Genomic DNA, 24,052 nt, shown 5'->3' with positions numbered 1-24,052 from the left:
CTTCAGATCACAGAACAGTTCTGAGATTCAGCCAGGGTGATGGAAAATTCCTGAGCCAAAGCTGCCTTTTAAAACAATCCTACATCAAGCAGGTATGGGTCAGCGCTAGCAGACCCCTTGTGTTCAGTCACTGGCTAGGAGCAGCCCAAGAAAAAATGGCCTTGGAGTGAATGCCATGACAGATCTACAGGACAGCAGCTGGAGGCTGGCAGTTAAGTATGCTTATGTCAACAGATGTGAGTATCACATTTTCATGGATGCCATGCCTACTTATGCAAATTAATATTCACCAGTCTTACACTAAGGCAATCTTTTATATACTCTATGAACCTTCTTATTTTAGCTCATTACATATTTTTTCTCAATAAAAGTATTATCTTCTTAAACAAATAAAAAGGAAATGCAAATATACACAAAAATCTTCCAAGATTTAAATTACTTATGTACTTTGATCAGAAATTCCAAATAGAAAAATACACTTATGTATACAAAGATATATGTGCAAGTGTGTGGTTCCTGGGAAGGTTGTCTTTGTTTTGGTTTTTGTTGTTGTTGTTTTGTTGTTGGGTTTGTTTATTTGTTTGTTTGTTTTGTTTCTTATGATGCAGCCTCAGCTGAGATCCTGTCCAAAACCGCATGAGAGATCTTGAACCAGAACCTCCCTGTTAGGCCAGAAACTGTGGACTCCAGATCCTCAGAAACTGTGTGAGATAATAATAGTTTATTTTTTTTTTGATAATAATAGTTTATTGTTTTAAACTGCTAACTTTGGGATATTTCGATTTGCAGCAATAGATAATTAATATACCCTTCTAAACTGGGTTAGTGGCTTTTAGTGCCAGGAAGAGGTAAGGAAAAGTGTAATAAAAAAAATGTGGAAAAGGGGACTTTTTTTAAACAGGGGCAAAATTAGTATCTCTCTCGGTTCATAGGAGGGTCAAATAAGATAATAAACGTGAAGTACCTGGCATAGTGTCCAGCTCATAGTAAATACTCAATAAACGAGAATCAGCAGAAGTTATATTTTAAGCAAAAACTCAAAATGCAGAATAACATAGATTACATGATTCCATACATGTCAAAACGTTAATTTGCATACACTGGCATTACATAAATGAAAAAATGTCTGAAAGGATACACACAATACATTTAATAATAGTTAACTTCAGAGACGAGAACTGGGAAAGGACAGCATTCAAGGTGGTAGTGTTCTTTATGCCATACACAGCTGTATCATTCGAATTTTTTCTACACTAAAGTGTAGTATTCATATACTACTTGTGAAAGTTCTTAAGTAATTGGTCTTGTTACTCAGAATAGCAAAAACAATAGTATTACTAAAGAAAATAATAGTGGTTTAACAAAAGACAAAATAGACTTTTTAAAACAGACACCACAAAATAATAATAACCAAATTAACCATATGCTACTTAATGTGGTTCATCTGAAAAAAAAAAAAAAAACAACGAAAAACAACAAAGAATTAAAATGAAAATATTCCTGAACGCAAACAGAAAAGAACACAGGGCTAGCCATAGTACAGTAGAATTCCAGCATTAAAAAAAGCCAAAGTAGGTCATTTAAAATTGATTAGAGACGGAATTGATAATAAAGGTAAAACATTGCTAAATTCATAATAAAGATAAAACAGCTTCTAATCACATAAAGTAAAAACTCCTGTTAACACGTGAAGAAATAGATAAAACACAACTGCCCTGAAAAATCCCCAACAGTGTTTTTTTAAAATTATTTAATTAATTTATTTATTTTCTTAGAAATCTCTACATCCAACGTGGAGCTTGAACCCATGACCCCAAGATCAAGAGTTGCATGTTCTTCCAGCTGAGACAGCCAGGCATCCTACACATGCAGTGTTTTTTAGATCAAATCAAAGAAATATGCTACATAAGAATGGAATAATATGACAATATAACAGCCATATCTATTATTAATTGTGCACTAACTATTCATTAGGCAATATGCTATATAGTCTCATTAAATTCTCAGAACACCCATTTTACACATAAAAAAACAGACTTCCAGAAACTAAGATACCAGTCAAGATTATCTAGAAAGTAAGTGGGATTCGAGTCCAAGATGGATTGGAAAGCCTATGCTCTGCTTAGTGCTACCACAACATAAAAACGGTCATGACTTAAAATACTTTTAAATTCATAGACAAATATTGGGACATATTGGTTTCAGAAGGAAACCATAAAACAAATACCAATGAATTCCAAAAAACTGGTATTCTAAAGAATATATTTTCTTATATAAATAAGGATAAAGAATAAAATTAAAATAATGCCAAGTCAAAACAGTTTTAAAAAAACACTTTCCCACATAAATCATGTATCAAAAAGATAATGAAAACGAGTACAGAAATTATTTAGAAAATAAATGAACAAACTATAAATAAAAATTTATGAAATAAGATCAAATTCTTACATGGAAGAAAATTCATGAAGGACTTATATTACTTTAAAAAATAAAAATGAATTAATTAAATTGTAAACCAACACAAGAAATTAGAAAAATGCCCAATGGGAATGTCAACCTTCTATAGAGAGCAGGAAGCCAACAACCAAAAATTTTTCAGAAAGAGAAGTAACAACAATTCAGAGGGGCAAAAATCGAATTAATCCAGAAGTTTTTTTTGGTCAAAGATGATAGGTTGAACTTATTTGGTTTTTTTTGTTTGTTTTTTGTTTTGTTTTGTTTTGTTTTGTTTTGTTTTGTTTTGTTTTTTGGCTGACAGGCCATGATTCCTAATAACTAGGGGATCCTACATTATAAACTTTGCTAAAAAAATTAAATATGGGTTTATACTGGGGTGAGTATAGTAATTTGACAATTAGAGAAAAGCATTTGGGTTTGGGGGGTTGGTTTTTTTTTAAGATTTTATTTATTAATTCACTAGAGACACAGAGAGAGGCAGAGACATAGACAGAGGGAGGAGAAGCAGGCTCCATACAGGATGCTCAATGTGGGACTCAATCCTGGGACTCCAGGATCACATCCTGAGCAGGTGCTCAACAGCTGAGCCACTCAGGCGTCCCCAGAGACTAAAGCATTTGTAATTGAAAACAAGAGAAGAGACCGAGTGAACCAAGATGGCGGCTCCCGTGGATCTGGAGTTGAAGAAGGCCTTCACAGAACTTCAAGCCAAAGTTATTGACACTCAACAGAAGGTGAAGCTTGCAGACATACAGATTGAACAGCTAAACACAACGAAAAAGCACGCACATCTTATAGATACAGAGATTATGACTTTGGTAGATGAGACTAACATGTATGAAAGTGTAGGAAGAATGTTTATTCTTCAGTCCAAGGAGGTAATTCACAGTCAGCTGTTAGAGAAACAGAAAATAGCAGAAGAAAAAATTAAAGAACTAGAACAGAAAAAATCCTACCTGGAGCGGAGTGTAAAGGAAGCTGAGGACAACATCCGGGAGATGCTGATGGCACGAAGGGCACAGTAGGAAATCTCCAGCCAAAGCTTCCTGCTCCCTCCCATTCCTGTCAAGGGCAGGTGGGGGCCCATGTGGAGAAACTTCTCTACTGCCCGGGTGGACTTTTTATTTGGATGATCTCATAACCCTGTGTTTTCTACTTCACCATGATACCCTTTCAGACCCCAGTTCTGTATTTTTTATCCTGGCTCTGTCTGCCACCCCTGTCCAGAACACTTTTCTTCCTGGGGGTGAGTCACAAACTCCCAGGAGAGAGAGATGGGAGCCATACAGATAGGGGAGCTCTGCCCAAGCCTATGAACTAGTTATGCTCCTTAGACCAATAAAAGGCATGTGTTCCCCCCACCAAAAAAAAAAAAAGAAAAAAGAAAAAGAAAAAGAAAACAAAAGAGGACAAAAAAATTAAGTTCATTTCTAAAAATTCTTTTTTAGGAAGAAAAAATTCTCAAAAATATGATTAGAAATGGGAAAGAAAATGATACATTAGAAATGGAGATTAAGACTGAAGAGAGACTTACAAATGCTGCATATAATTTATACATTTCAATCAAATAGATGGCTTTCTGTAAGAATATATGTTACCAATTGACTCAAGAGAAAGTACTTAACATTGAACAACCCAAGAAGAAGGAACCCTCATGCACTGTTGGTAGAAATGCAAACTGGTGCAGCCACTATGGAGAAAACAAGTTGGAGGTTTCTCAAAAACTTAAAAATAGAAGGGTGCCTCACTGGTCAGTCAGTATAGCATAGGACTCTTGATCTAAGGGTGATGAGTTTAAACCCCACAGTGGGCATAGAGATTTTTTTTAAATTAAAAACAGAATTACCATATGACCAAGTATGAATCATTTGGTATTTACTCAAAGAATGTGAAACACTAATTGGTATTTACTACTGGGTACTTACTCAAAGAATCTGAAACATTAAATCAAAAAGATCTACATTCTCCTCTATATTTGTTGCAGCATTATCCACAATAACCAATTTACAGAAACAGCCCAAGTGTCCATCAATAGACGAATGTATAAAGATGTGGTATATATGTGTGTATATATATGTATATATGTATATGTATTTATGTATATATACATATATATACACAATGCAATATTACTCAGCCATAAAAAAGAATGAAATCTTGCCATTTGCAACAATGTGGGTGGAGCTAAAGAGTATTATGCTAAGTGAATAAGACAGAGAAAAACAAATACCATATGATTTCACTCATGTGGAATTTAAGAAACAAAATGAACAAAGGAAAAATAAGAGAAAGAGAGAAAAACTAGGAAAGAGATTCAACTATAGAGAACAAATTGATGGTTATGCAGAGGGGGGAATGGGAGAATGGGTGAAATAGGTGGCAGAGATTAAAGAATACGCTTATGATGAGCACTGAGTAATGTATAGAATTGTTAAATTACTTTATTGTACACTTGAAACCAGTATAACACTGTATATTAGCTATACTGAAATTAAAATAAAAATAAATTAAAACAAATAAAAAACATTGAACAACCCAAACATTAGAAAAGAAAAAATTCCTTTTTTTCAATGAGTTAAGCATAAATTTATTCCAATATTCTTCTGTACATATGTTTGCAAACATTTACATCTTAATGAAGGACGATGTTACTTGAAAGGTTATTAAACTCAGCTTAGTTTCAATGAGCTAAGCAAAGGACTATTTTTTAAGTTTTTGTTTAAATTCCAGTTAGTTAACATACAGTGTAACATTATAGAAAATAAAAAATTCTAATTATCAATTACCTTCCCAAATGGTTCAAATGTCTCCATGAGTTCTTCCAAATTTTCTAGATTATTTTTATGCTATATCAATTTCAGAATATTTTTAAAAATGAAATGTTACCCAATTAACTTAGAATAAACCTAATAAGAGAGTCCAATGAAGGATAAAAAAAGACATTTCATACATATTTCACCATGAATACATATTAAAAATAAAATATTGCCTAACAGAATTCAACATAATATTTAAGCATAATACACCATGACCAAGTAATCTAAAAAATGCAAAGATGTTTCAATATTAATATTTAAAATAGGTCATATATGAATGTGATTCCATCCCTGCCTTGGTTGCAGGGAAGCTAAGATGTAAATTGATTATTCCATTTCAAGCAACAGCATATATGGACAGACATTTTTAATTTAATTTTACCTCTAACTCTATTACACTATTACCCTTCTTAAGTTCTCTCTATGATTTCTTCAAATTTTGTTTTATTGTTTTCAGATATGAGTTTTAGTAAGGTGCCTAAAGTCCCATACAAATAAAATAATCCTAAGTACTATTAGAAATTTATGCACAGTAATGTCCATCACAGAATTTTTTAAAGAAGAAAAAACTAGGGCAGCCCCGGTGGCTCAGCAGTTTAGCTCAGCCTTCAGCCCGGGCATGATCCTGGAGACCCAGGGTCGAGTCCCACGTCGGGCTCCCTGCATGGAGCCTGCTCCTCCCTCAGCCTGTGTCTCTGCCTTTCTCTCTCTCTCTCTCTCTCTCTCTCTCTCTCTCTCTGTCTCTCATGAATAAATAAATAAAATCTTAAAATATATATATATATTTAAAAAAAAGAAGAAAAAACTAAAAAGGAAGAAGAAAAGGGGAGGAAAGAGATAGGAAAGAAGGAGGAGAAGGAAAAATTTTTAAGGATGAAAGAAAATGGACCAAAAGGTAGGCAGTTATTGTCTTGCAGAAGAATAACAGGTGAACTGGTTTTCTTCTCTTGATTTTTCTAATTTTTAAAATAATCAATATAACATAAAATGAGAGCAAACACTCTGTAAGGGAAGAAGAAACAAGAGTCATAATGTATTGGGTGATGTCAAGCTTTTTTTAACATTAACTAAAAGTGCAGTTTAAAAAAGCAAGCAAAAATGACATGAAGATCTTCTAAACAACCTGAGTAGTTCTATATCTTGGAACTTTGGTCAAATAAAATATTTTTTCAAAAAGAAAACAGAATAATCTTTACTGGTGAGGTAATATGGATAAGTACCATCCAGTCATTCTTAATTATGGCAATTGCTGTCTGACAATTTATAGAACAATTGTCCTGTAAACTTTCATGCCATAATCACTATACAATTTAATTATTAAACAACAACAGAAAAAAAAATAAACAACAACAGAGAAAAGTCATTCTGTGTGTTACCTCATATTTTGAATATAGAGTTTCCTTCATAATAGATACCGGAACAGAGAATTTGGGTGAAGTTGGATTCCAAAACAACTTTGTACATTCTGGATAAGCAGACACCTTTGAAAATAAAATAAAAGGCTATTAGAAACTAACAAATGATCTCTAATGTAAAAATCCAAACTCCCATCAGAAGTGTTTTAACTGGCCAGATAGTGACTTGATTGGTTCCACAGCCTCTGAAAGTCTGAGAAAGACAACTTTTCATATCCATCAGATTATCAGAAATGTGAAGTTGGCAATTCCAACTGATGCCAAGGATGAGGGGAAACTAGTACAACCACACTGGAGGCAAGCTGGCCATTTCTAATAAAATAGAAAATGTATATGCCATATAACCCAGTAATTTCACTTGCAGAAAAATATTCTAAAAAAAATCTAATATATCTAATATATCTCTAATATGCATGAAGAGATATGCACAAGGATGTTCATACAGCATATGAAATAGCAAAACACAAAGCCCGATCTAAATGTCCATTACTTGAAAAAATGGATGAATAAAAACAGCATATAACTAACGCTATCAGGCTATTCAAGCCCCAAAATTATAAACCATAGATGAATCTTAGAAGCACAGTACTGACAGTATAATAAGCAAATTTTGGAAAGATGCATACAAAATAGCGTTCTTTATATAAATGTCACTAGAACACAAAGAACTGTAGTATTTATTATTTAGTGTCACAAATATATCTAATAAAGTATAAAATAATGGACTAAAAAATCACAATTGTAACAGTAACTGCCCTTGGTTAAGGAGGAAGAGAAATGGAATTGGAAAAAAGTATAAAAGGACTCATTATTTTTAAATTTTCTTTTATTTTAAAAAATCTGAAATAAGCGTGATAAAAAGTTAGCATCAATTCTTGATAAAGTTTCCCCAAGTGTATGTTAGTTTGGTTTCTATAATTGTTTATTCAAATTTTTTCAAAATAAAACTTAAGCATAGGTGAATTTTTAGGAAGCTGAAACTATTCTGGATGATACTGGAATTGTGGCTATATAACATTATGCATTTGTCAAAACCTACTGAACTTTAGAGCACAAAGAGTGAAACTTTTGTGTGTGCAAATTTTAAAAACTCATTTAGGAAATCAAGAGGAATCCCAGGATGGAATGCAGAATATAACATAACAATCTAATTCTATTAGAAACATATGAAACAACCTCACTGAAAGGAGTAGGGGGAAAAGTTGCTGACCTTAGTAGCTTTGGAAATGAATGTAGTTTACAAAAGTAAAGGCAAAAGAAATTGTACATAACACTGTACTTTAGTTGGTGAAGTTACATCCTACAGAAATATGATATTTCTATACGGGAACTGAAGAGTTAAGTAAATGGATGGAAGATGGTAGAAGCCAGGGTTATCCCTGTTGGATTAGGAGTTTAGAAAAAAGCAAGGGAGGATGATCACGTGGTAATGGATTAGAGTTGGAGACATCAGTATGAACTCATGTTTAGCTTAATTTAGGCACAGATGGTTACATGTAGAAATATTTACAGGAGTTAGTATATCATACATATTTCCTTGCTGTGTCAGCTAAGAAGGCCTGGAAGCAACATGCCCCAGTACCAACAAGCACACCTAATGCCTAGATCTTGGTTTCTAATCACATTCTCCAATAAAGTGAACTGTGATTTCTTGTGTAAATGGTTTATCCTATGGACTGGGGCAGGAAATATAAAAGGTGAGCCTGTTTTTTAAAAACAGTGTTTAAAAAAATCTCACTAACAAATTACCACTGGGTGGTTTAAACTAACAGAAATGTATTTTCTCACTGTTCTGGAGACTAGAAGTCCCAAATCAAGTTGTAGGAAGGCCCATGCTCCTTTGAGGGCAGAATCCTTCCTTGCCTCTTCCTAGCTTCTGGTGGTTGCCATCATCCCTTGACATTCCTTAGCTTGCAGCTGCACCATTCCAATCTCTGCCTCCACTGTCACATGGTCTTCTTCCCTGTGTGGTCAAATGGCATTTTCCTCTTATCAGGACCCCGTCCTATTGAATTTAGGGCCCACTCTAAATCCAGGATTCATCCCAAGATTCTGAATTATATCTGCAAAGACGTTATTTCCAAATAAGGTCACATTCACAGGTACCGTGGATTAGAACTTGAACATATCTCTTTGGGGCCACTATTTAATCTAATATTATCATATTAATAATAGGGAAAACAGGAAAACAGGATGTGTAGTATATGGCAAACCTCCATACTACCTTTGTAATTTTTCTTTACTCTAAAACAATTCTACAAAATAAAGTTCATTATCAATAAATAATAATAATAAAGCAAACAATAAAAGAGAAAATTATTTTTAAAAATAGAGACACTGGGGTGCCTGGGTGGCTTAGTCCTTTGAGCATCCAACTCTTCGTTTCAGCTCAGGTCAATCTCAGGGTTGTGGGATTGAGCCCACATCAGGCTGTGCATTCAATGGAGAGTCTGCTGGAGATTCTCTCCCTCTCCCTCTTCCCCTCCATAAAAGGAGGCATAAAAACTAATCAGGCATTCATGACAAAATCTTCAAGAAAATGTGGTAAGATTTTAAAAATAACAGCTGTTTGAATGCATGGTATAATTATTGATAATTATATTTCTATTGACTTTTAATAATACTTAATTGGGCTATTCATGTTCCCCAAAAAGATTTTTCACGAGAAAAATGACCTTATATAATTTTAAAGTATCAACTTGCAAGCATTACTGTAGCATTAACTATGAAACCTTAAGAGTGACATCTCCTGGAGTGTGGGTGTTACACAGACTTTTTAGAATAATACACAAAGACCCAAACACAATAAATAAAGATCCACGATTACAAGATGACACGGAGTCTTGACCACTTTTATTTCTCATCAGATATACTTCAACTATTCCATAAACTTGATCACATTTCCTATCTACCAAAAGAGTATTTAGAGAAAAATGGATTTTGCAGTTGCCAGGTTAATTTGTTCACCATATAAATGCAAAATTAAGTTTCCATCTCACTGTCCTCTGTTTGCTGGGCACACTGTGTCACTCTATGCTGTTACAGACATAGAGCCAGGAAGTCCTGGCTAAAAGACGAACAAAATCTTCTAAAATCAGCTGACAACTCTTCTTCCAAAGATCACCTAGAAATTAAGAAGATTTCAGGCATTCAAATGATAGGACACATACAATACAGTAATTCCTTCCATGTAGTAGATAGACATCCAGCAGTGTAAGCCTCCAGAATAAAATCATTCCCCTAGAATTAAGCAAGACACACTCCTCTAGGTGGGAAGAGAGGAAAATGTATCACTAAGCAAACAGCAACTTTGTGATCAAGGAAAAGTCCAGGTGCACTGTCAAGAGGGCATTTATCAAATTAAACTAGTGACGAAACACTCATCCTGGTAAATTGATTTCCCCAGCAATGCTCAGAACTTTCTAAGAGAAGAACTAGGAAAATGGTTAGAAATGACAAGGTTGGTAGCTGCTAGTTCTTAAGAGGATAGAGACTGCACAGCAAATGGAATTACCATTAAGCAACCAGCTTGACTTGGTATAATAGCACCTGCACAGCCCCTACCATTGCTATGTATATTATAACCCAACACAATAACTCCTGTTCATGCTGATAAGCCAAGGTCAGAACATTCTGTTCACTAAGGGAGAGAGACATGCAAATTAGTTCCTTGTGGTAAATTAAGCTTCATATAAGCGAAACATAAGGATGAACGAGACTTTTCAAAACGTGGTTTGAGACTCTAAAGAGCTCAAGACCTTTCCAAGAGTCTTTTCAAGACCTTTTCAATACCTTTCCATGCTTGAAAACTATTCCCTCAATTATATTTAGAGCCTACTTTCCTTTCCTCTGTGTTGAAGTTTGCACTGATGGTGCCAAAAAAAAATAAAATAAATCAAGTAAAACTGATGTCACCTTAGCATGAATCAAGGCAGCTGCACCTTAAAAATGCCCCCAGAAAGCAGGTAAAATTAATTTTATTACATCTCCACTTTTAAGTACACATCTTTTTTTTTTAAAGCATACATATGCAACCAAACGAGAAAACACATAAAGTGTTTCTTTGGTCATAGTGAAGGAGGATAGTGGTTTCAAGGAAAAACACATGTGCTGTTGTTAGAGTTGTGGCCTGAATTAGCCACCATTTTCATTTGAGAGGACAGACATCAAACTGTTCATTCAGACTTTAATATACAGAAAGCATTTTCTTGAGAATGAATGAAGAAATCCTGTCATTTCCAATAAAACCATTGAGAGCATGTGTGCCCATGAAAAAAATTAAGCTTTTAGTAAAAATTAGAATTTTGGAAAATTCCCAAGGTGTAGGAGTGCTGACCACACTGACTCCATCTTTGGCTCTCTATCTTATTCAGGCCTGCACAGTAACCTCCCCCAGTCCCACATATTCCAGGCCATATGGAGGTTAATGTATACCCTGACAGGAACGTGGGAAGGCTTATTCTGATCTTCCCTGGAGTGCTGCATATAAAGCTCCACTTTTTAGTAACTAGTAGAGATGACTGGTACACAGATGACATCACTTTAGATAACTACCCTTTGACCTCACCTCCACGCCCCTCACTCTATAAAAGCTAAGGATTAAGGTCCATCCAGATTGAGGTCCAGATTGGACAAGAATAGCTGCGTAGTGTCTGAGTCATTTGTGCACCCAATCCTCTGTCGGTAATCACCCTGAATAAAACTGTGTGAATAGTATGGAGTGGTTTGCTTTGTTTTTCAGTCTCACAGTGACTTCTCAGCCTGGAAGATACTCTACTATCCCTCCTCTACTTTCTAACACAATGGTAAAACATTTTTCTGATAATATTAAAAATAAGATATATTAATATTACATATATACATAGTGAAATGTATCTACATTTGAAGATCTACATAATGAAGAACAAATATCCAGTGTACAATGTTACAAAATCATAAATGAGTAAAAAATCCACTCAAATTGCAAAACAATAGATTTTAATGTATCAAGATATGAAAAAGTCATTGACACGGCTTCAGATTTCAATTGCAACAAATATTTTTAGCTGCGGGAATTTTCACTTAATACATTCTCTTTTAGCTACACAAATTATCATTCAATATTACCTTTATAACTAAGTTTAATTGCTCTTTTTTTTTTGCTCTAATGAAGACAATTTTTTATTGAACTTTTTTGTTTTGAGATAATTGTAGATTCACATGCAGTTTTAAGAAATAATAAAAAAGATCCCATCTATCCTTTACCCGGTTTCCCTCAAAGGTAACATCTTACAAAACTATAGTACAATATCACAAACAAATATTGACATTAATACAGTCAAAAACATTTTCATCACCACAAGGATCCTTCAGGTTGTCCTTTTACAGACACAGTCATCCAATGCCCCCATCCTGAAATCCTAGAAACAGCTAATCTGTTTTCCATTTCTATAATTTTGTCACTTCAGGAATGTTATATAAGGAAACCATACAGCACGTAATCTTTCAAAATTGGCTTTTTCAGCATAATTCTCTGAAGACTCATCCTTGTAGTTGTATATATCAAGAGTTCCTTTCTTTTTATTGATGAGTGCTAGTTGCATGTTCAGTTAAAAAGAGGGAGGGGGGCACCTGGGTGGTTCAGTCAATTAAGTGTCTTACTTTGGCTCAGGTCATGATCTCCGGGTCTTGGGTATATAAATAATTTATACAACTCAACACCAAAAAACAAACCAAAAAAATCCAACTAAAAAATGAGCAGATCTGAATGGACATTTTTCCAAAGAAGACATACAGATATCCAAAAGCCTCATGAAAAGATGCTCAGCCTCACTAATCATTAAGGGAAATGCAAATCAAAACCACAAGATATAATCTTATCCTTGTCAGAATGGCTAGAATTAAAAAACAAAAAACAACAAATATTGACGAGAACATGGAGAAAAAGGAACCACTGTGCACTGTTGGTGGAAAATGTAAATTGGTATAGACACTGCAGAAAACAGTATGGAGGTTCCTCAAAAAATTAAAAATAGAAATACCATGTGATCCAATAATTTCACTACCAGGTATTTGCCCCATTCCAGCCTCCCTGGTCAGCAAGGAGTCTTCTCCTTCTCCTTCTGCCCCTCCACTCCACTTGTGCTCTCTCTGTCTCTCTCACAAATAAATAAATAAACTCTTCAAAAAAAAAAAAAGACAGATAAAACCCACATAAAAATTATTGAAATCTTCAATAATTCTTAAGATTGTAAAAAGGGTCCTGAAACCAAAAAGTTTGAGGACTCTAGAGAAAAGTAATAGTCAAAGGAAGTTCTTACTTCCTCTCCTGTGAGTTGTAGATAAGGTTTGTGAACACGCTGTCTAGTTCCTTGTGTCCATTCAGGAAGTACGACTGGTGGTGGTGGAAGGACAGGCACATATTCTTGATTGTGATCCACAACAGGAATTCCTTGCAGTATTCTATAGTATGATAAAAACAATAAACTTTAAACTTGTTTATCAGTGAGTGAGACTCACTGATGAGTCTCACTTCATATCTCTGCTGATATAAACACACTAGCATTTGATAACTGTCCTAGGCAGAAATCGTGTAGAAGTGAGATAATCAGAAATGGGAAATAATTCAATATAATTTATCTTTGGTTCTGTATACATTTTAGTAGTAACCTTTACGATGGTCTTATTATATTGGAGTAATAAATTCAACCTGTGAAAACCTGGTTTACAAGAGAACTTTCTGATCACTAAGCCGTTTGCCGCTCTAAGCCCACAGGAAATGGTCTCATTTCTTAGAGTGAGGTAAAGCATCAGCCCAGGCAGGACTGCCTCTCACATTAAAGCTTTCTCTTCTTGAATCATATATCATGTCAGGATGAACGAAATAACTATGGCATTAAGTCTTTCCTTCTAGGCTACAAACTCTCTCTATATTAGGATATACATGAGATACAAAACTTATAAACAAAAGCTTTAATTAAGCAAAAGAGATGAGCTAAATGAAAATTTGAAGGCAAAATATATTGACTGACAAACTGCTTAAAAATACATTGAATTTGTATTAAATCTTGTATCAATTTGTACCAATTTTTGCACTTACTGTAAAAGAATATAAAATGAGTACAAAATGGGCCTGCACCAACTATAGCTACATCAATTTCACATGGAAGTATTTTTTAAGAGTTTATTTATTCATGAGAGATACAGAGAGAGAGGCAGAGACATAAGCAGAGGGAGAAACAGGCTCCATGCAGGGAGCCCGATGTGGGACTCGATCCAGGGGCCCCAGAATCATACCCTGAGCTGAAGGCAGACGCTCAACCACTGAGCCACCCAGGGATCCCTCACATGGAAGTATTTAGAACCAATGTTACCTCTTTTTGATATACCATTGTATGAACAATCACTTTATGAGCCATCAAATATGAAGATTAAGAGTACACAAGCCTCCCAACTGACTTAAGTTACTTAATAATATGCTGAAACCCTCAGATCCTATCATACCAGCTCTTAAAAAAACAGGCTCATGGAGATATGGCTTGCCAAAGGAGAGTCACAGAGAAAAGTCACCTATCTCAACTAGTCAAAATAATTTAATTCAAAGAGAAGATAAAGTTCAACTGCCAATATGGTGAATATAGTAGACTGCCACTCAACACCCAATTACCCTCCTTCTAATGTGCTTTCCTGAACTACTGAGATAAAACTCTCAAGCAGCCAGACACTTAGATATGATTTAGGATCCACTAATTTGAAATTTTTCTCCAGACTCTCCCTACTTCCCTCTTAATTTCTACAGAAAAGAGCTAATAATCCTTTCTTGAGTTCTTCCCTTTAGGAAACATCCTTTCAGACTAAAAAATCTCTCATATCCAACCTCTCCCTCATGCCTAGCAGGAATCCCCAGTTCTGTTCATTCTCCTTCTTCTTTTTTTTTTAAGATTTTGTTTATTTATTCATGAGAGACAGAGAGATAGAGATAGAGAGGCAGAGATACAGGCAGAGGGCGAAGCAGGCTCCATGCAGGGAGCCTGACGTGGGACTCGATCCGGGGTCTCCAGGATCATACCCTGGGCTGAAGGCAGGCGCTAAACCGCTGAGCCACCAGGGCTGCCCTATTCATTCTCCTTCTATAGTGTCTCTCCTGTCCATTGCATTTTCTCTCATTTGAGTGCTAAGATATCACCTTTGCTGGTTCCTCACTTAGAATCTCTCTCCTCCAATCTATTCTATATACCCTGCCAGGGATGTCATCAGCCACCCCCTACCAAATACTTTAATGACTACACATTGTATAAACCCAAGCTCCTGGGCCTTGCCTTCAGGGTCCTCCATAGTCTGGGCAATATCTACTTGCCAATCCTACTTCCTTTCCCTAACTCCTGGCCAACCTATATTCACTATGCTAAAGGTGCCTAAGGTGTCAAGATTACTAAGGGGCAGTAGGGAAGACAGGCAAACCAAATGACAATATAATGCAGCTATAAAAATGATGAAAAGAAGGCTTTCAGATTGCAATGCATTCATGACACCTTTATAAATCCCCCTCTACCTGGTATAAATTCATCTTTCCTTCCTAGTTTTCCTGCTGCATTTGACCTGATTTTTCATCATAGAATGTAGTATTTTTGATTCTGTGTAACTTTTTCACAGTAGACATAGACTGGTCTGAAGAGAAAAGTGATTCTTATTCATTTTCTACCTTCTGTGGATGCAAATGTAGTAGGTACTGAATAAGCATTGTTGTATTTTGGCACAGCAAAAAAGTCTCACAGCCAAAGCCAGTCAGTCCCACACTCTGTCCTGGGGAACTGAGAATCACAGGTCAGTATGATGTACTACAGTGGTTCTCAAAGTGTGCTCCCTAACCAGCATCATTAACATCACATAGGAACTTGTTAGAAAATGCAAATTCTTGACCCTCATTATACTTAGTGAATCAGAGTCTCAGAATGGATCCAGTCATCTGTGTTTTAACTAGCCCTGTAGATGATTCTGATGTACACTGAAGTTTGAAAACCACTAATGTAAAACCATTGTTGTATTACTGAAATCTTGCCTAAAACAACCTGATCATTAGAGTATTCTGGGAGTTTGTCAATCTATAGCTTCTCAGATTCCCTCCTCTAGAGATTCTAATTCAGGGGGTTTGGGATAGAACCAAGGAATTGATACACTTATCATAGACTCCAGGCAGTCCTTATCCAGGGGAAAGCTAAAATTCACTGATGTGGTGAGAATAGCTTGCTTTTGGAATGAGGCTAAAACCAGGATTTTAGCCCCACTTTGGCCATTTGCTGTGTTATGTGGGGTACATCACTTTTCCTTCTTACATCTCAGTTTCTTCATCTATCTATAGCAACAGTAATCAGGTCTTTCAGGATCAAATGTTTAGAAATAACATATATGAGTTTGCACACAGTGCATGATCAGTATGTGGTTGATATTACAATGAGTATTGCTATTTTCATTGAGGGTATTGAATGAAGGACACATGTCCACCTCTCTCAGAGTAAGTTAAACCTCTTTCCCTGTCTCCTCTGGGCCAGAGATATAAAATGTATTTCTTATTGTAGATTGCTATTAGAGAAGCTTGAGAAGCTTGCTCTAAGCTGTGAGTACTTTTTAGAAATCTCTGCATACATATTCTATGAGTTACATAAAAGTGAACATGAGCTACCTCCTGTGAAGCAAAGAGAAGGGTTCTCCCTCCAGGACCCTTCTGCTCTCCTTGCCATTACTCTAACCAAAAAAAGTCCTCACCACCACACCTTTACTATCCCTTCCTAATGAATTTATCTTGCTCCCTGGGGAAAAAACCTAGAAGAGGATTCACAGGATGGGGCTCACAGCTGTTTTTATACAATTCAAAGAAAATGCATACAGGGATATTTTATGAGTGCTTATGTGCAAAAGTTTTGCCAAAAATGTACTTACATGCAATAGGATACTCTATTCCACACAATGGTTTTTTAAAGTGCTTATAGTAAGCCACTAAATTGATTTCACAACCCCCCTAAATCTACAATTTAGGAAATAGTAATTTACAAAAAAATGTTGTTTGAAAAGAAAACTCCTAGATCTAGAAAAGACTTAAAGAGTTCATCTTCTTGAAAATTATAAATAATTTTCTTTAGTATAATCTTAAAAATTTGTAGCAGAAGTAATAAACACTTAGAATACTTTTTAAAAATTCAGGGAATATAAGCTTAATAAAATAATAAATCTAAAGAAGAATAAGAGGATAACTATACAGATTTTCTCTTTTTTTACAAAATTATGATTACGGAAGTGGGGGATTTTATTTTTAATCACTGTAACTTCATTGTTACATGCAAACAGTGACATCTGGTGGAATGACATTGCTTTGCTTTAAAAAAATTTTAGCTTTCACATGCTGAGTTATGAAATCAGATAAATGTTCAAATAATTCCTGTTCTTATATTTCCATCTAAAAGAAAAAAACACGAATCTAATATCTCATCAAACACTGATAGTGTATAGTAAAATGACTTCTAACATCCCAATCTGTATTTTTTTAGATATGCTTAAAGCTTACTTAAGTATAAGGGTTATTTGTTAAAAATGGATTTAATTGCGGTTACTATTGATTCTACTTCTAACTCTGACACCAACTGTGATTCAGGGTGAAATTTATCCTCAGTTTCCTCATCCATAAATATGAGAAGGTTAGGCTAGGAGAAGAGTTAAGATCTCTTATGGCTCTAAAACGTACTTCTGTGACACATCCCCAGCTAGACCTCAGACAAGGACAAGTCTTATGTGCTTTGTATATTTTAGGTCATTGCTGGATTATGTACCAAGGAACAAGGCCAAGTAAGGGGTGGGGGTGGGGTCAGGATTAGACCTAACCATTGGAAGACAATGCAGGAAATGGGGCATAGTGGGGGAAAGTCAGTTCCAGATACCCACATTGGAAGAAAACATAGAGCATAAGATAGAATACAATATTCCAAACATAGTATGACAGACCAGGTGATGGTGCACTAGAAGTGGCATCAAAAAATTCTGACATAGGACAATGGCACATTCTAGTGGGGGGCAACCAGTAATGGGGAAAACAAAACCAGGTAGTATTCAGTGAAAGCTTTCAGTAATTAAGTAATTAATATCAGGGAAGTCTACCACAGTTAGCAAGGCCCCAGCTCTGGCCTTGTACTCAGAAATAGGATTTCAATTCTTTTTTTTTTTTTTTTAATTTTTTCAAACTTTGTATCTTTTTTTTTTTTTAATTTTATTTATGATAGTCACAGAGAGAGAGAGAGAGAGAGAGGCAGAGACATAGGCAGAGGGAGAAGCAGGCTCCATGCACCGGGAGCCCGACGTGGGATTCGATCCCGGGTCTCCAGGATCGCGCCCTGGGCCAAAGGCAGGCGCTAAACCGCTGCGCCACCCAGGGATCCCAGGATTTCAATTCTTAAGAGGGAACAAGCAACATAAGAACCTCCACCCTAATATAAAACAGAAGCCTTACTTCCAATGTTGCATCACAATGGATCAAATATAAAACATCAAGGTTAGGGGTGCCTGGGTGGCTCAATTATGTGTCTGCCTTTGACTAACGTCATGATCCTGGAGTGCTGGAATGCTCAGCAGGGAGCCTGCTTCTCCCTCTCCCGCTGCTTGCCACTCCCCCTGCTTGTGCTCTCTATCTGTCAAAAAAATAAATAAAATCTTTAAAAATATATTAAAAAATTAAAAAATATATATATTAAAAAATAAAACACCAAGGTTAAATAAAATATCCATATCTCAAACTATTCAACTAGAGCTTCTCAGATTCTTTCTAGCTAATATCAAGATTGGTTCCAACAAGATAAGAATAGTATTCAGAATGAAGCCTGAAAAGAAAAAAATGAGAGGATCTGCACAAGTTCACAAAATAGTGGGATAGAATGGTAACTATATTTAGAACCAAAGAGATGTAGGTCTGAATCTTAGCTTTTATCATCCCTATATACAAGAACTAATCACTTAATCTCTAAACTACATTTTCTTCATATGAGAAATGGAATGGTTTTATCTGTTTATATAAAGTTGTTGTTAATACTAAATTATATTGGGACACTTGGGTGCTCAATTGGGTAAGCATCTGACCCTTGATTTTGGCTCAGGTCATGATCTCAGGGTCCTGGGATCAAGCCCCATGTTGGGCTCCATGCTCAGTGGGGAGTCTGCTTGAGGATTCTCTCTCTATATCCTCCAACCCTTCTCTCCACTCATGTCCTCCCCTTCTTCTTTCTTCTTCTTCTCGCTCTTAAATAAAGAAATCTTTTTTAAAAGTGCTAAATTATATAATAAATGCACCTCAATGCATTTTCTTTTTTCATATTCAAATATCACCACAATACTTAGAAGATTCAAATAAAATCTTTGAAATGTAAGCACACTATATATAGTTAATTTGTAAACTATATGTAGTAGAGATAGTAAGCCAAAATAATTATTCATGTGTATTTCAGTTTCAAAATAAAAATCCTCAAAGGAATATAAACTGCAAAAACAACATCTTTAATATCATTTTTATAAGATATATGTATATATAATATATGTACATGCACAGAAAAAAAAGGCCTAGAAGTATCTTTGCCTTATAGACAACCAATGGAAAAGGCTGGCCTCAGGTATAATAGTTAAGAATCACAGAGAAAATATGTAGAGGCAAAATTATCAGAACCTGGTCTGTCCTACTCCCAACAACTTTCAGGATTCTGAATGACTAAATCAATAATATTAAACTGTATCTTCTGGTGCTCCTACTTAAGATCTAAACACAGTATTCTAATGTCTCCAAGATGAGCAGTCAGAAAATGCCAGGTAAGTCTATCTGGTAATAACTTTAGGCAACCAGAAATGACCTATCTTCATTCAAAGTGTGCAGTGTATACTGTAAAGTATACATAAAAATCAAATATGAGTTCTGTGAAGAGAGTCTGCAAAGTATAAGAAAGAAATATATCATTTAAAAGTTATAGGAAGAACATACTTTATAAAATAATTTATTAAACAACTCAAAAAGTATTTTTTTTTAAAGATTTATTTGTTTGAGAGAGAGTTTGTGTGAATGGGGGAGGGGCAGAGTGAGGGGGAGTGAAACAGATACCCCACTGAGCAAGGAGTTTGTCTCAGGGCTGGATCCATCACAAGGAGACCACGACCTCACCTGAAATCAAGCATGCATTGCTCAACCAACTGAGCTATCCAGGCGCCCCTCAAAAAGTGTGTTTGAGGGGATCCTTGGGTGGCTCAGCAGTTTAGCCCCTGCCCTAGGCCTAGGGCATGATCCTGGGGTCCTGGGATCGAGTTCCGCATCATGTTCCTGCATGGAGCCTGCTTCTCCCTCTGCCTGTGTCTCTGCCTCTCTCTGTGTGTCTCTCATGAATAAATAAATAAAATTTTTTTTTAAAAAAGTGTGTTAGAAAAAGTGTGCTTGCTTGACAAAAATTTATCAAATAAATTTTTTCAATTCTTTCATGAAACATGCAACAAAAGTTCAGATAAGACAAAAGACTTAGATTTTCTTAAGACAGTAACAGAATTAAGAAAAAAAGAAAATGCTATAGCAGTATTAAAATGGTAGTTAGAAGAATTTTTTAAATTTATAGTGCAGAAAATGAAACAATTGATATGGAACAAAGGTTTGGGAAATGAATGTAAGCAAAGTGATGATAAATGTAGAGGATAGATAATAAAGATCCAACATACGGCTAATTGATAAACCTGAAGAAAGTCACCAAATAAATAGAATGGAAATACTATTTAAAATAAGGTAGAAAAAGTCCTAAACTGAAGAGCTGTATTTGCATATTAAAAGGGCTTTCTTTGTAGCAGGAAAAAAAAATTTTTTTAGGGAAAATTAATTAAAAAGCAATCCACACCCAAATATGTGCTAGTGAGATTATTTAAGGCAAAATTTAAAGTCCAAGAAGCATCTGGGAGGAGTGGAGAAGAAACAGATTACTTGCAAATAAACTAAAAGCAGGCTGGCTTCAGATTTCTATCTCATAACATTAGATATCAGATAATAATACAAATTAAAAAACACATGGATAAATATTGGCAAATATGACAGATTATAGGAAATAGCCAAGAACTAAAACAAGAAAAAGGGAGAGAATATAAAGCAAGATGACAAGAGTAATATCAAGTATATCTGACATGACAATAAATGAATAAGGGGTGATCCAACCTATCTTAAGAAAAATTGATTGGCTAAAAAAAAACATTACAGTCTATGCAATCTACAAGTGACACAATTAAGAACAGTTAAAAATAAAAGGGCAAATATATACCATATAAAGCAAGCAAAAAATAGGACAAAGTACGGTTTCACTTTTTATGGAATTAGTGTACAATTTATAATGAAAACAAAAAGACCACAGTCAACAGTTTCTTTAATTTCCTTCCACACACACACACACACACACACACACACAAATTGTATATAATCATATTTCTGTTTATATATTTAGTTCTACCTCCTTTCAGCACATAGAGCACTATCTCATTCTTAATCATGATTGTAATATATCTCATCATTGGATGTACCGTAAAAAAAATCTTCCATTGATAAACACCCAAGCTGTTTCCAGTTTTTAATTATTATAAGGACAATGAACATCCTTCTGCATGAATCTTAGTAAATGATAGTCATCAACATATAAATAATATTTAAAACTTTGGTAAGTAGGGGAGAAAAGAGGTCCTGTATAAGTTTGGGCAGTCCAATGTTTTGAAGTCAAGAGATAAGGAGACACCAACAGTAGACTTAAGAAGGCAGAAAGGTAGAAGAAGGTAGACTGAGAGGCAGAAAGAGAACCAAAAAAGAGTATAATCCAAAAGGTCAAGAGATTAAAGTATTTTAGGGAACTGTGCAACTGTGCAAAATGCTACTAAAAAATCAAGTTGAGAACTGTATATCTTATAGCAAATCTTATAAGGTCATTCTTCCTCAAAAAACTCTATCAATGACTTCCCAGTACACTGAGAATAAGAATCTCTCCAAGACCCCATATACATGCCCTCACACACACATACAGAGTATCTGTAAAATCCTACATGATCTTATTCATGCCTTTACTCACCCTCCATTACAACACTGCTCCTCCTGTTCTCCAATGCTAGACTTCTGATTCTTAGATGAGTTCTAACTGTTCACAACAGGGACTCTCAAACGTCAGTGTACATTCAAGATATCTGCATTTCTAACAAGTTCCCAAGTGATGTTGATTCACTCTCCAGGTTGCAATGTATCATTTCCTCAAACCTTCCAAGATAATCAGGAAATCTTCCAAATTTCCACAGCACCCTGCACATCTGCATATTAATTGTTACATTCTGGATAAGTAATCTACCACCTATTTTTCTGCTAATCTCCACAATTCCCTGAGGGCAGAGATTATGTTTCTCTTGCTAGCAGATGCTTCCCTAGTGGGTAACTATGCCTGCCACACAGTAGGTACACAAAGATATTTGCTGATTGATTTAAGTGATTATTCAGATCTCTCTTGCTTGACATGAAAAGATAATTATAATACAATTTAAGAAATCACGTTACGAAACATTAGGTACATAGCATTATCCCCATTTTCTTCTATGACATTTATTTGTATAGATTAAAGTCTGGAATCACCTATTTAAGAATGTAAACAGTATTGTCTCTGGATGGCAAGATTTTGAATTTGGCAAATTGTTTTGCATTTTTTTGCAAATTTGCTAAAGTGTTGTATTTTTATTATTTTGTAACAAAATAAATGAAATTAAACATTAAATTCTGACATTTAATCTTTGGTTTTCCAATTGTTGCACTTGCTGCTGAACTAACAGTCTGTCCACATCTTTTCAAAATGTGACTAAGAATTTCTCTTGTAATTTGAAGCCAGGTGGAGGGTTAGGTCTGGGATCTATAGCCTAAGTACTACTTACCACCAGGAAGCTGGCTATAAGTTGAACCTGACGTGAAAAGGTCAGCCAATGTTTGTAAGACAGCATTTTTTGCCAACTCTTTCTTTATTGATGGTGGATCAACAAAATACACAAGCAATTTTACATAGACAAGTCAGTGAAATAGAACATAAGTCCATAAATAGACTCAGTAACACATTGGAATTTAAGGTATGAGAAGTTGGCATTTCAAATTAGTGAGGAAATAGGATTATTTATGGAATAAATGATAGGCAACTGCTTTGTCATTTGGGAAAAAATAACGCTCATTATTCTTACCAAATTAATAACAGATGGATCAAGGAAAGCTATAAAATTACTAGAAAAAATATGAGAAAATACATTTATGTTTAAGAATAGAAAAGCCCTTTCTAAAAATGATAACAAGAATAGAACACATGTGAAGTGATTGCTTGTTTTTATTACATAAAATTAAAACTTCTGGATAGCATAAAACACCACAAACAAAATTAGAAAGCAAAAAACAAATTAAAAGAAAATATCTATTACCTATAACAAATAATTAAAATCTTTAAATAAAAAAACACTTATAAATCAATAAGGAAGAAATAACTCAATAGAATAGGAATTGATAATTCTCAAAAGGAGAAAAATAGCAAAAAGACATCTAAAAGTGTGCTCACTCTTACTAAAAATGAATAAAAATATAATAATAAAAAGATGTTTCCTCATCAGATTACAAAAAATCAAGAAGATAGACAATTAATTGTTTGATAAGGGTGAAAGGAAATGAACAGTATCATAAATCACTGATAGCAGTAGAAGTCCATATAATTTTTCTGGAGAAAAGTTGCATCAAAAAGTTTAAATAAGTCCACACTTGGAATCTTCTTACACAGTAGCTTGGTTAAGTTAGTAAATAATATGAAAATATCTAAATGTTCACATATAACCTTGGGTGAAAAATCAGTCTATAGAATTCTATACATGGTTTAAACAAATTCACATACAAAGGATGTTAGAGGGCTATTCACCAAACTGTTAACTAATCCAAGTGTTTAAACACTTTTCATGTTTCACCTTATTTTAAAACTCCAAATCTAAAATTCCATGCTAAGAATTCTAACTAAACAACTATAAACTTCTCTTTAGAGCACAGCAACTTTAGGGATGCCTGGGTGGCTCAGTGGTTGAGTCTGCCTTTGGCTCAGGACATGATCCCGGAGTGTCAGGATCGAGTCCCATATTGGGCATCCTGCATGGAGCTTGCTTCTCCCTCTGTCTATGTCTCTTCCTCTCTCTGTCTCTGTGTCTTTTGTGAATAAATAAAGTATTTTTTAAAAAATAGCATACAGAAACCTTAAGGGAAAATTATAAGCAATATGAAATATTTTTTATAGTTCTCATCAAAATTGCTATTTAGCAAGATAAATGTAAGTTTGAACAATATATTGTTATTTT

At 34.9% G+C, this 24,052-nt stretch overlaps 2 protein-coding genes across 5 annotated transcripts in view; one reads left to right on the top strand and one right to left on the bottom strand.

Annotated features, from left to right (window-relative positions):
• TTC6 (tetratricopeptide repeat domain 6) overlaps positions 1-24,052 on the bottom strand; it is a 172,802-nt gene that overhangs the window by 76,264 nt on the left and 72,486 nt on the right. For 3 of the 4 annotated variants that reach the window (XM_035720011.2, XM_049113068.1, XM_035720013.2), the window contains 2 exons: positions 12,988-13,129; positions 6,650-6,754 (listed from right to left, as the gene is read on the bottom strand). In XM_035720011.2, the coding sequence (XP_035575904.2) occupies positions 6,650-6,754; positions 12,988-13,129 (247 nt within the window). The remainder of the gene's footprint in view (positions 1-6,649; positions 6,755-12,987; positions 13,130-24,052) is intronic. The other variant, XM_049113069.1, reaches the window with a different exon arrangement.
• On the top strand, positions 3,104-3,794 carry LOC112657387 (prefoldin subunit 1-like). The gene has a single exon (XM_035720016.2). It carries the CDS (start codon positions 3,114-3,116, stop codon positions 3,480-3,482), a length of 369 nt encoding a protein of 122 aa, XP_035575909.1. The 5' UTR covers positions 3,104-3,113; the 3' UTR covers positions 3,483-3,794.

Source organism: Canis lupus, chromosome 8 (genome assembly GCF_003254725.2).
Source record: "Canis lupus dingo isolate Sandy chromosome 8, ASM325472v2, whole genome shotgun sequence".
Lineage (NCBI taxonomy): Eukaryota > Metazoa > Chordata > Mammalia > Carnivora > Canidae > Canis > Canis lupus.
The sequence above is the reverse complement of the archived record's forward strand: the minus strand, read 5'-3'. Positions and strand labels throughout refer to the sequence as shown.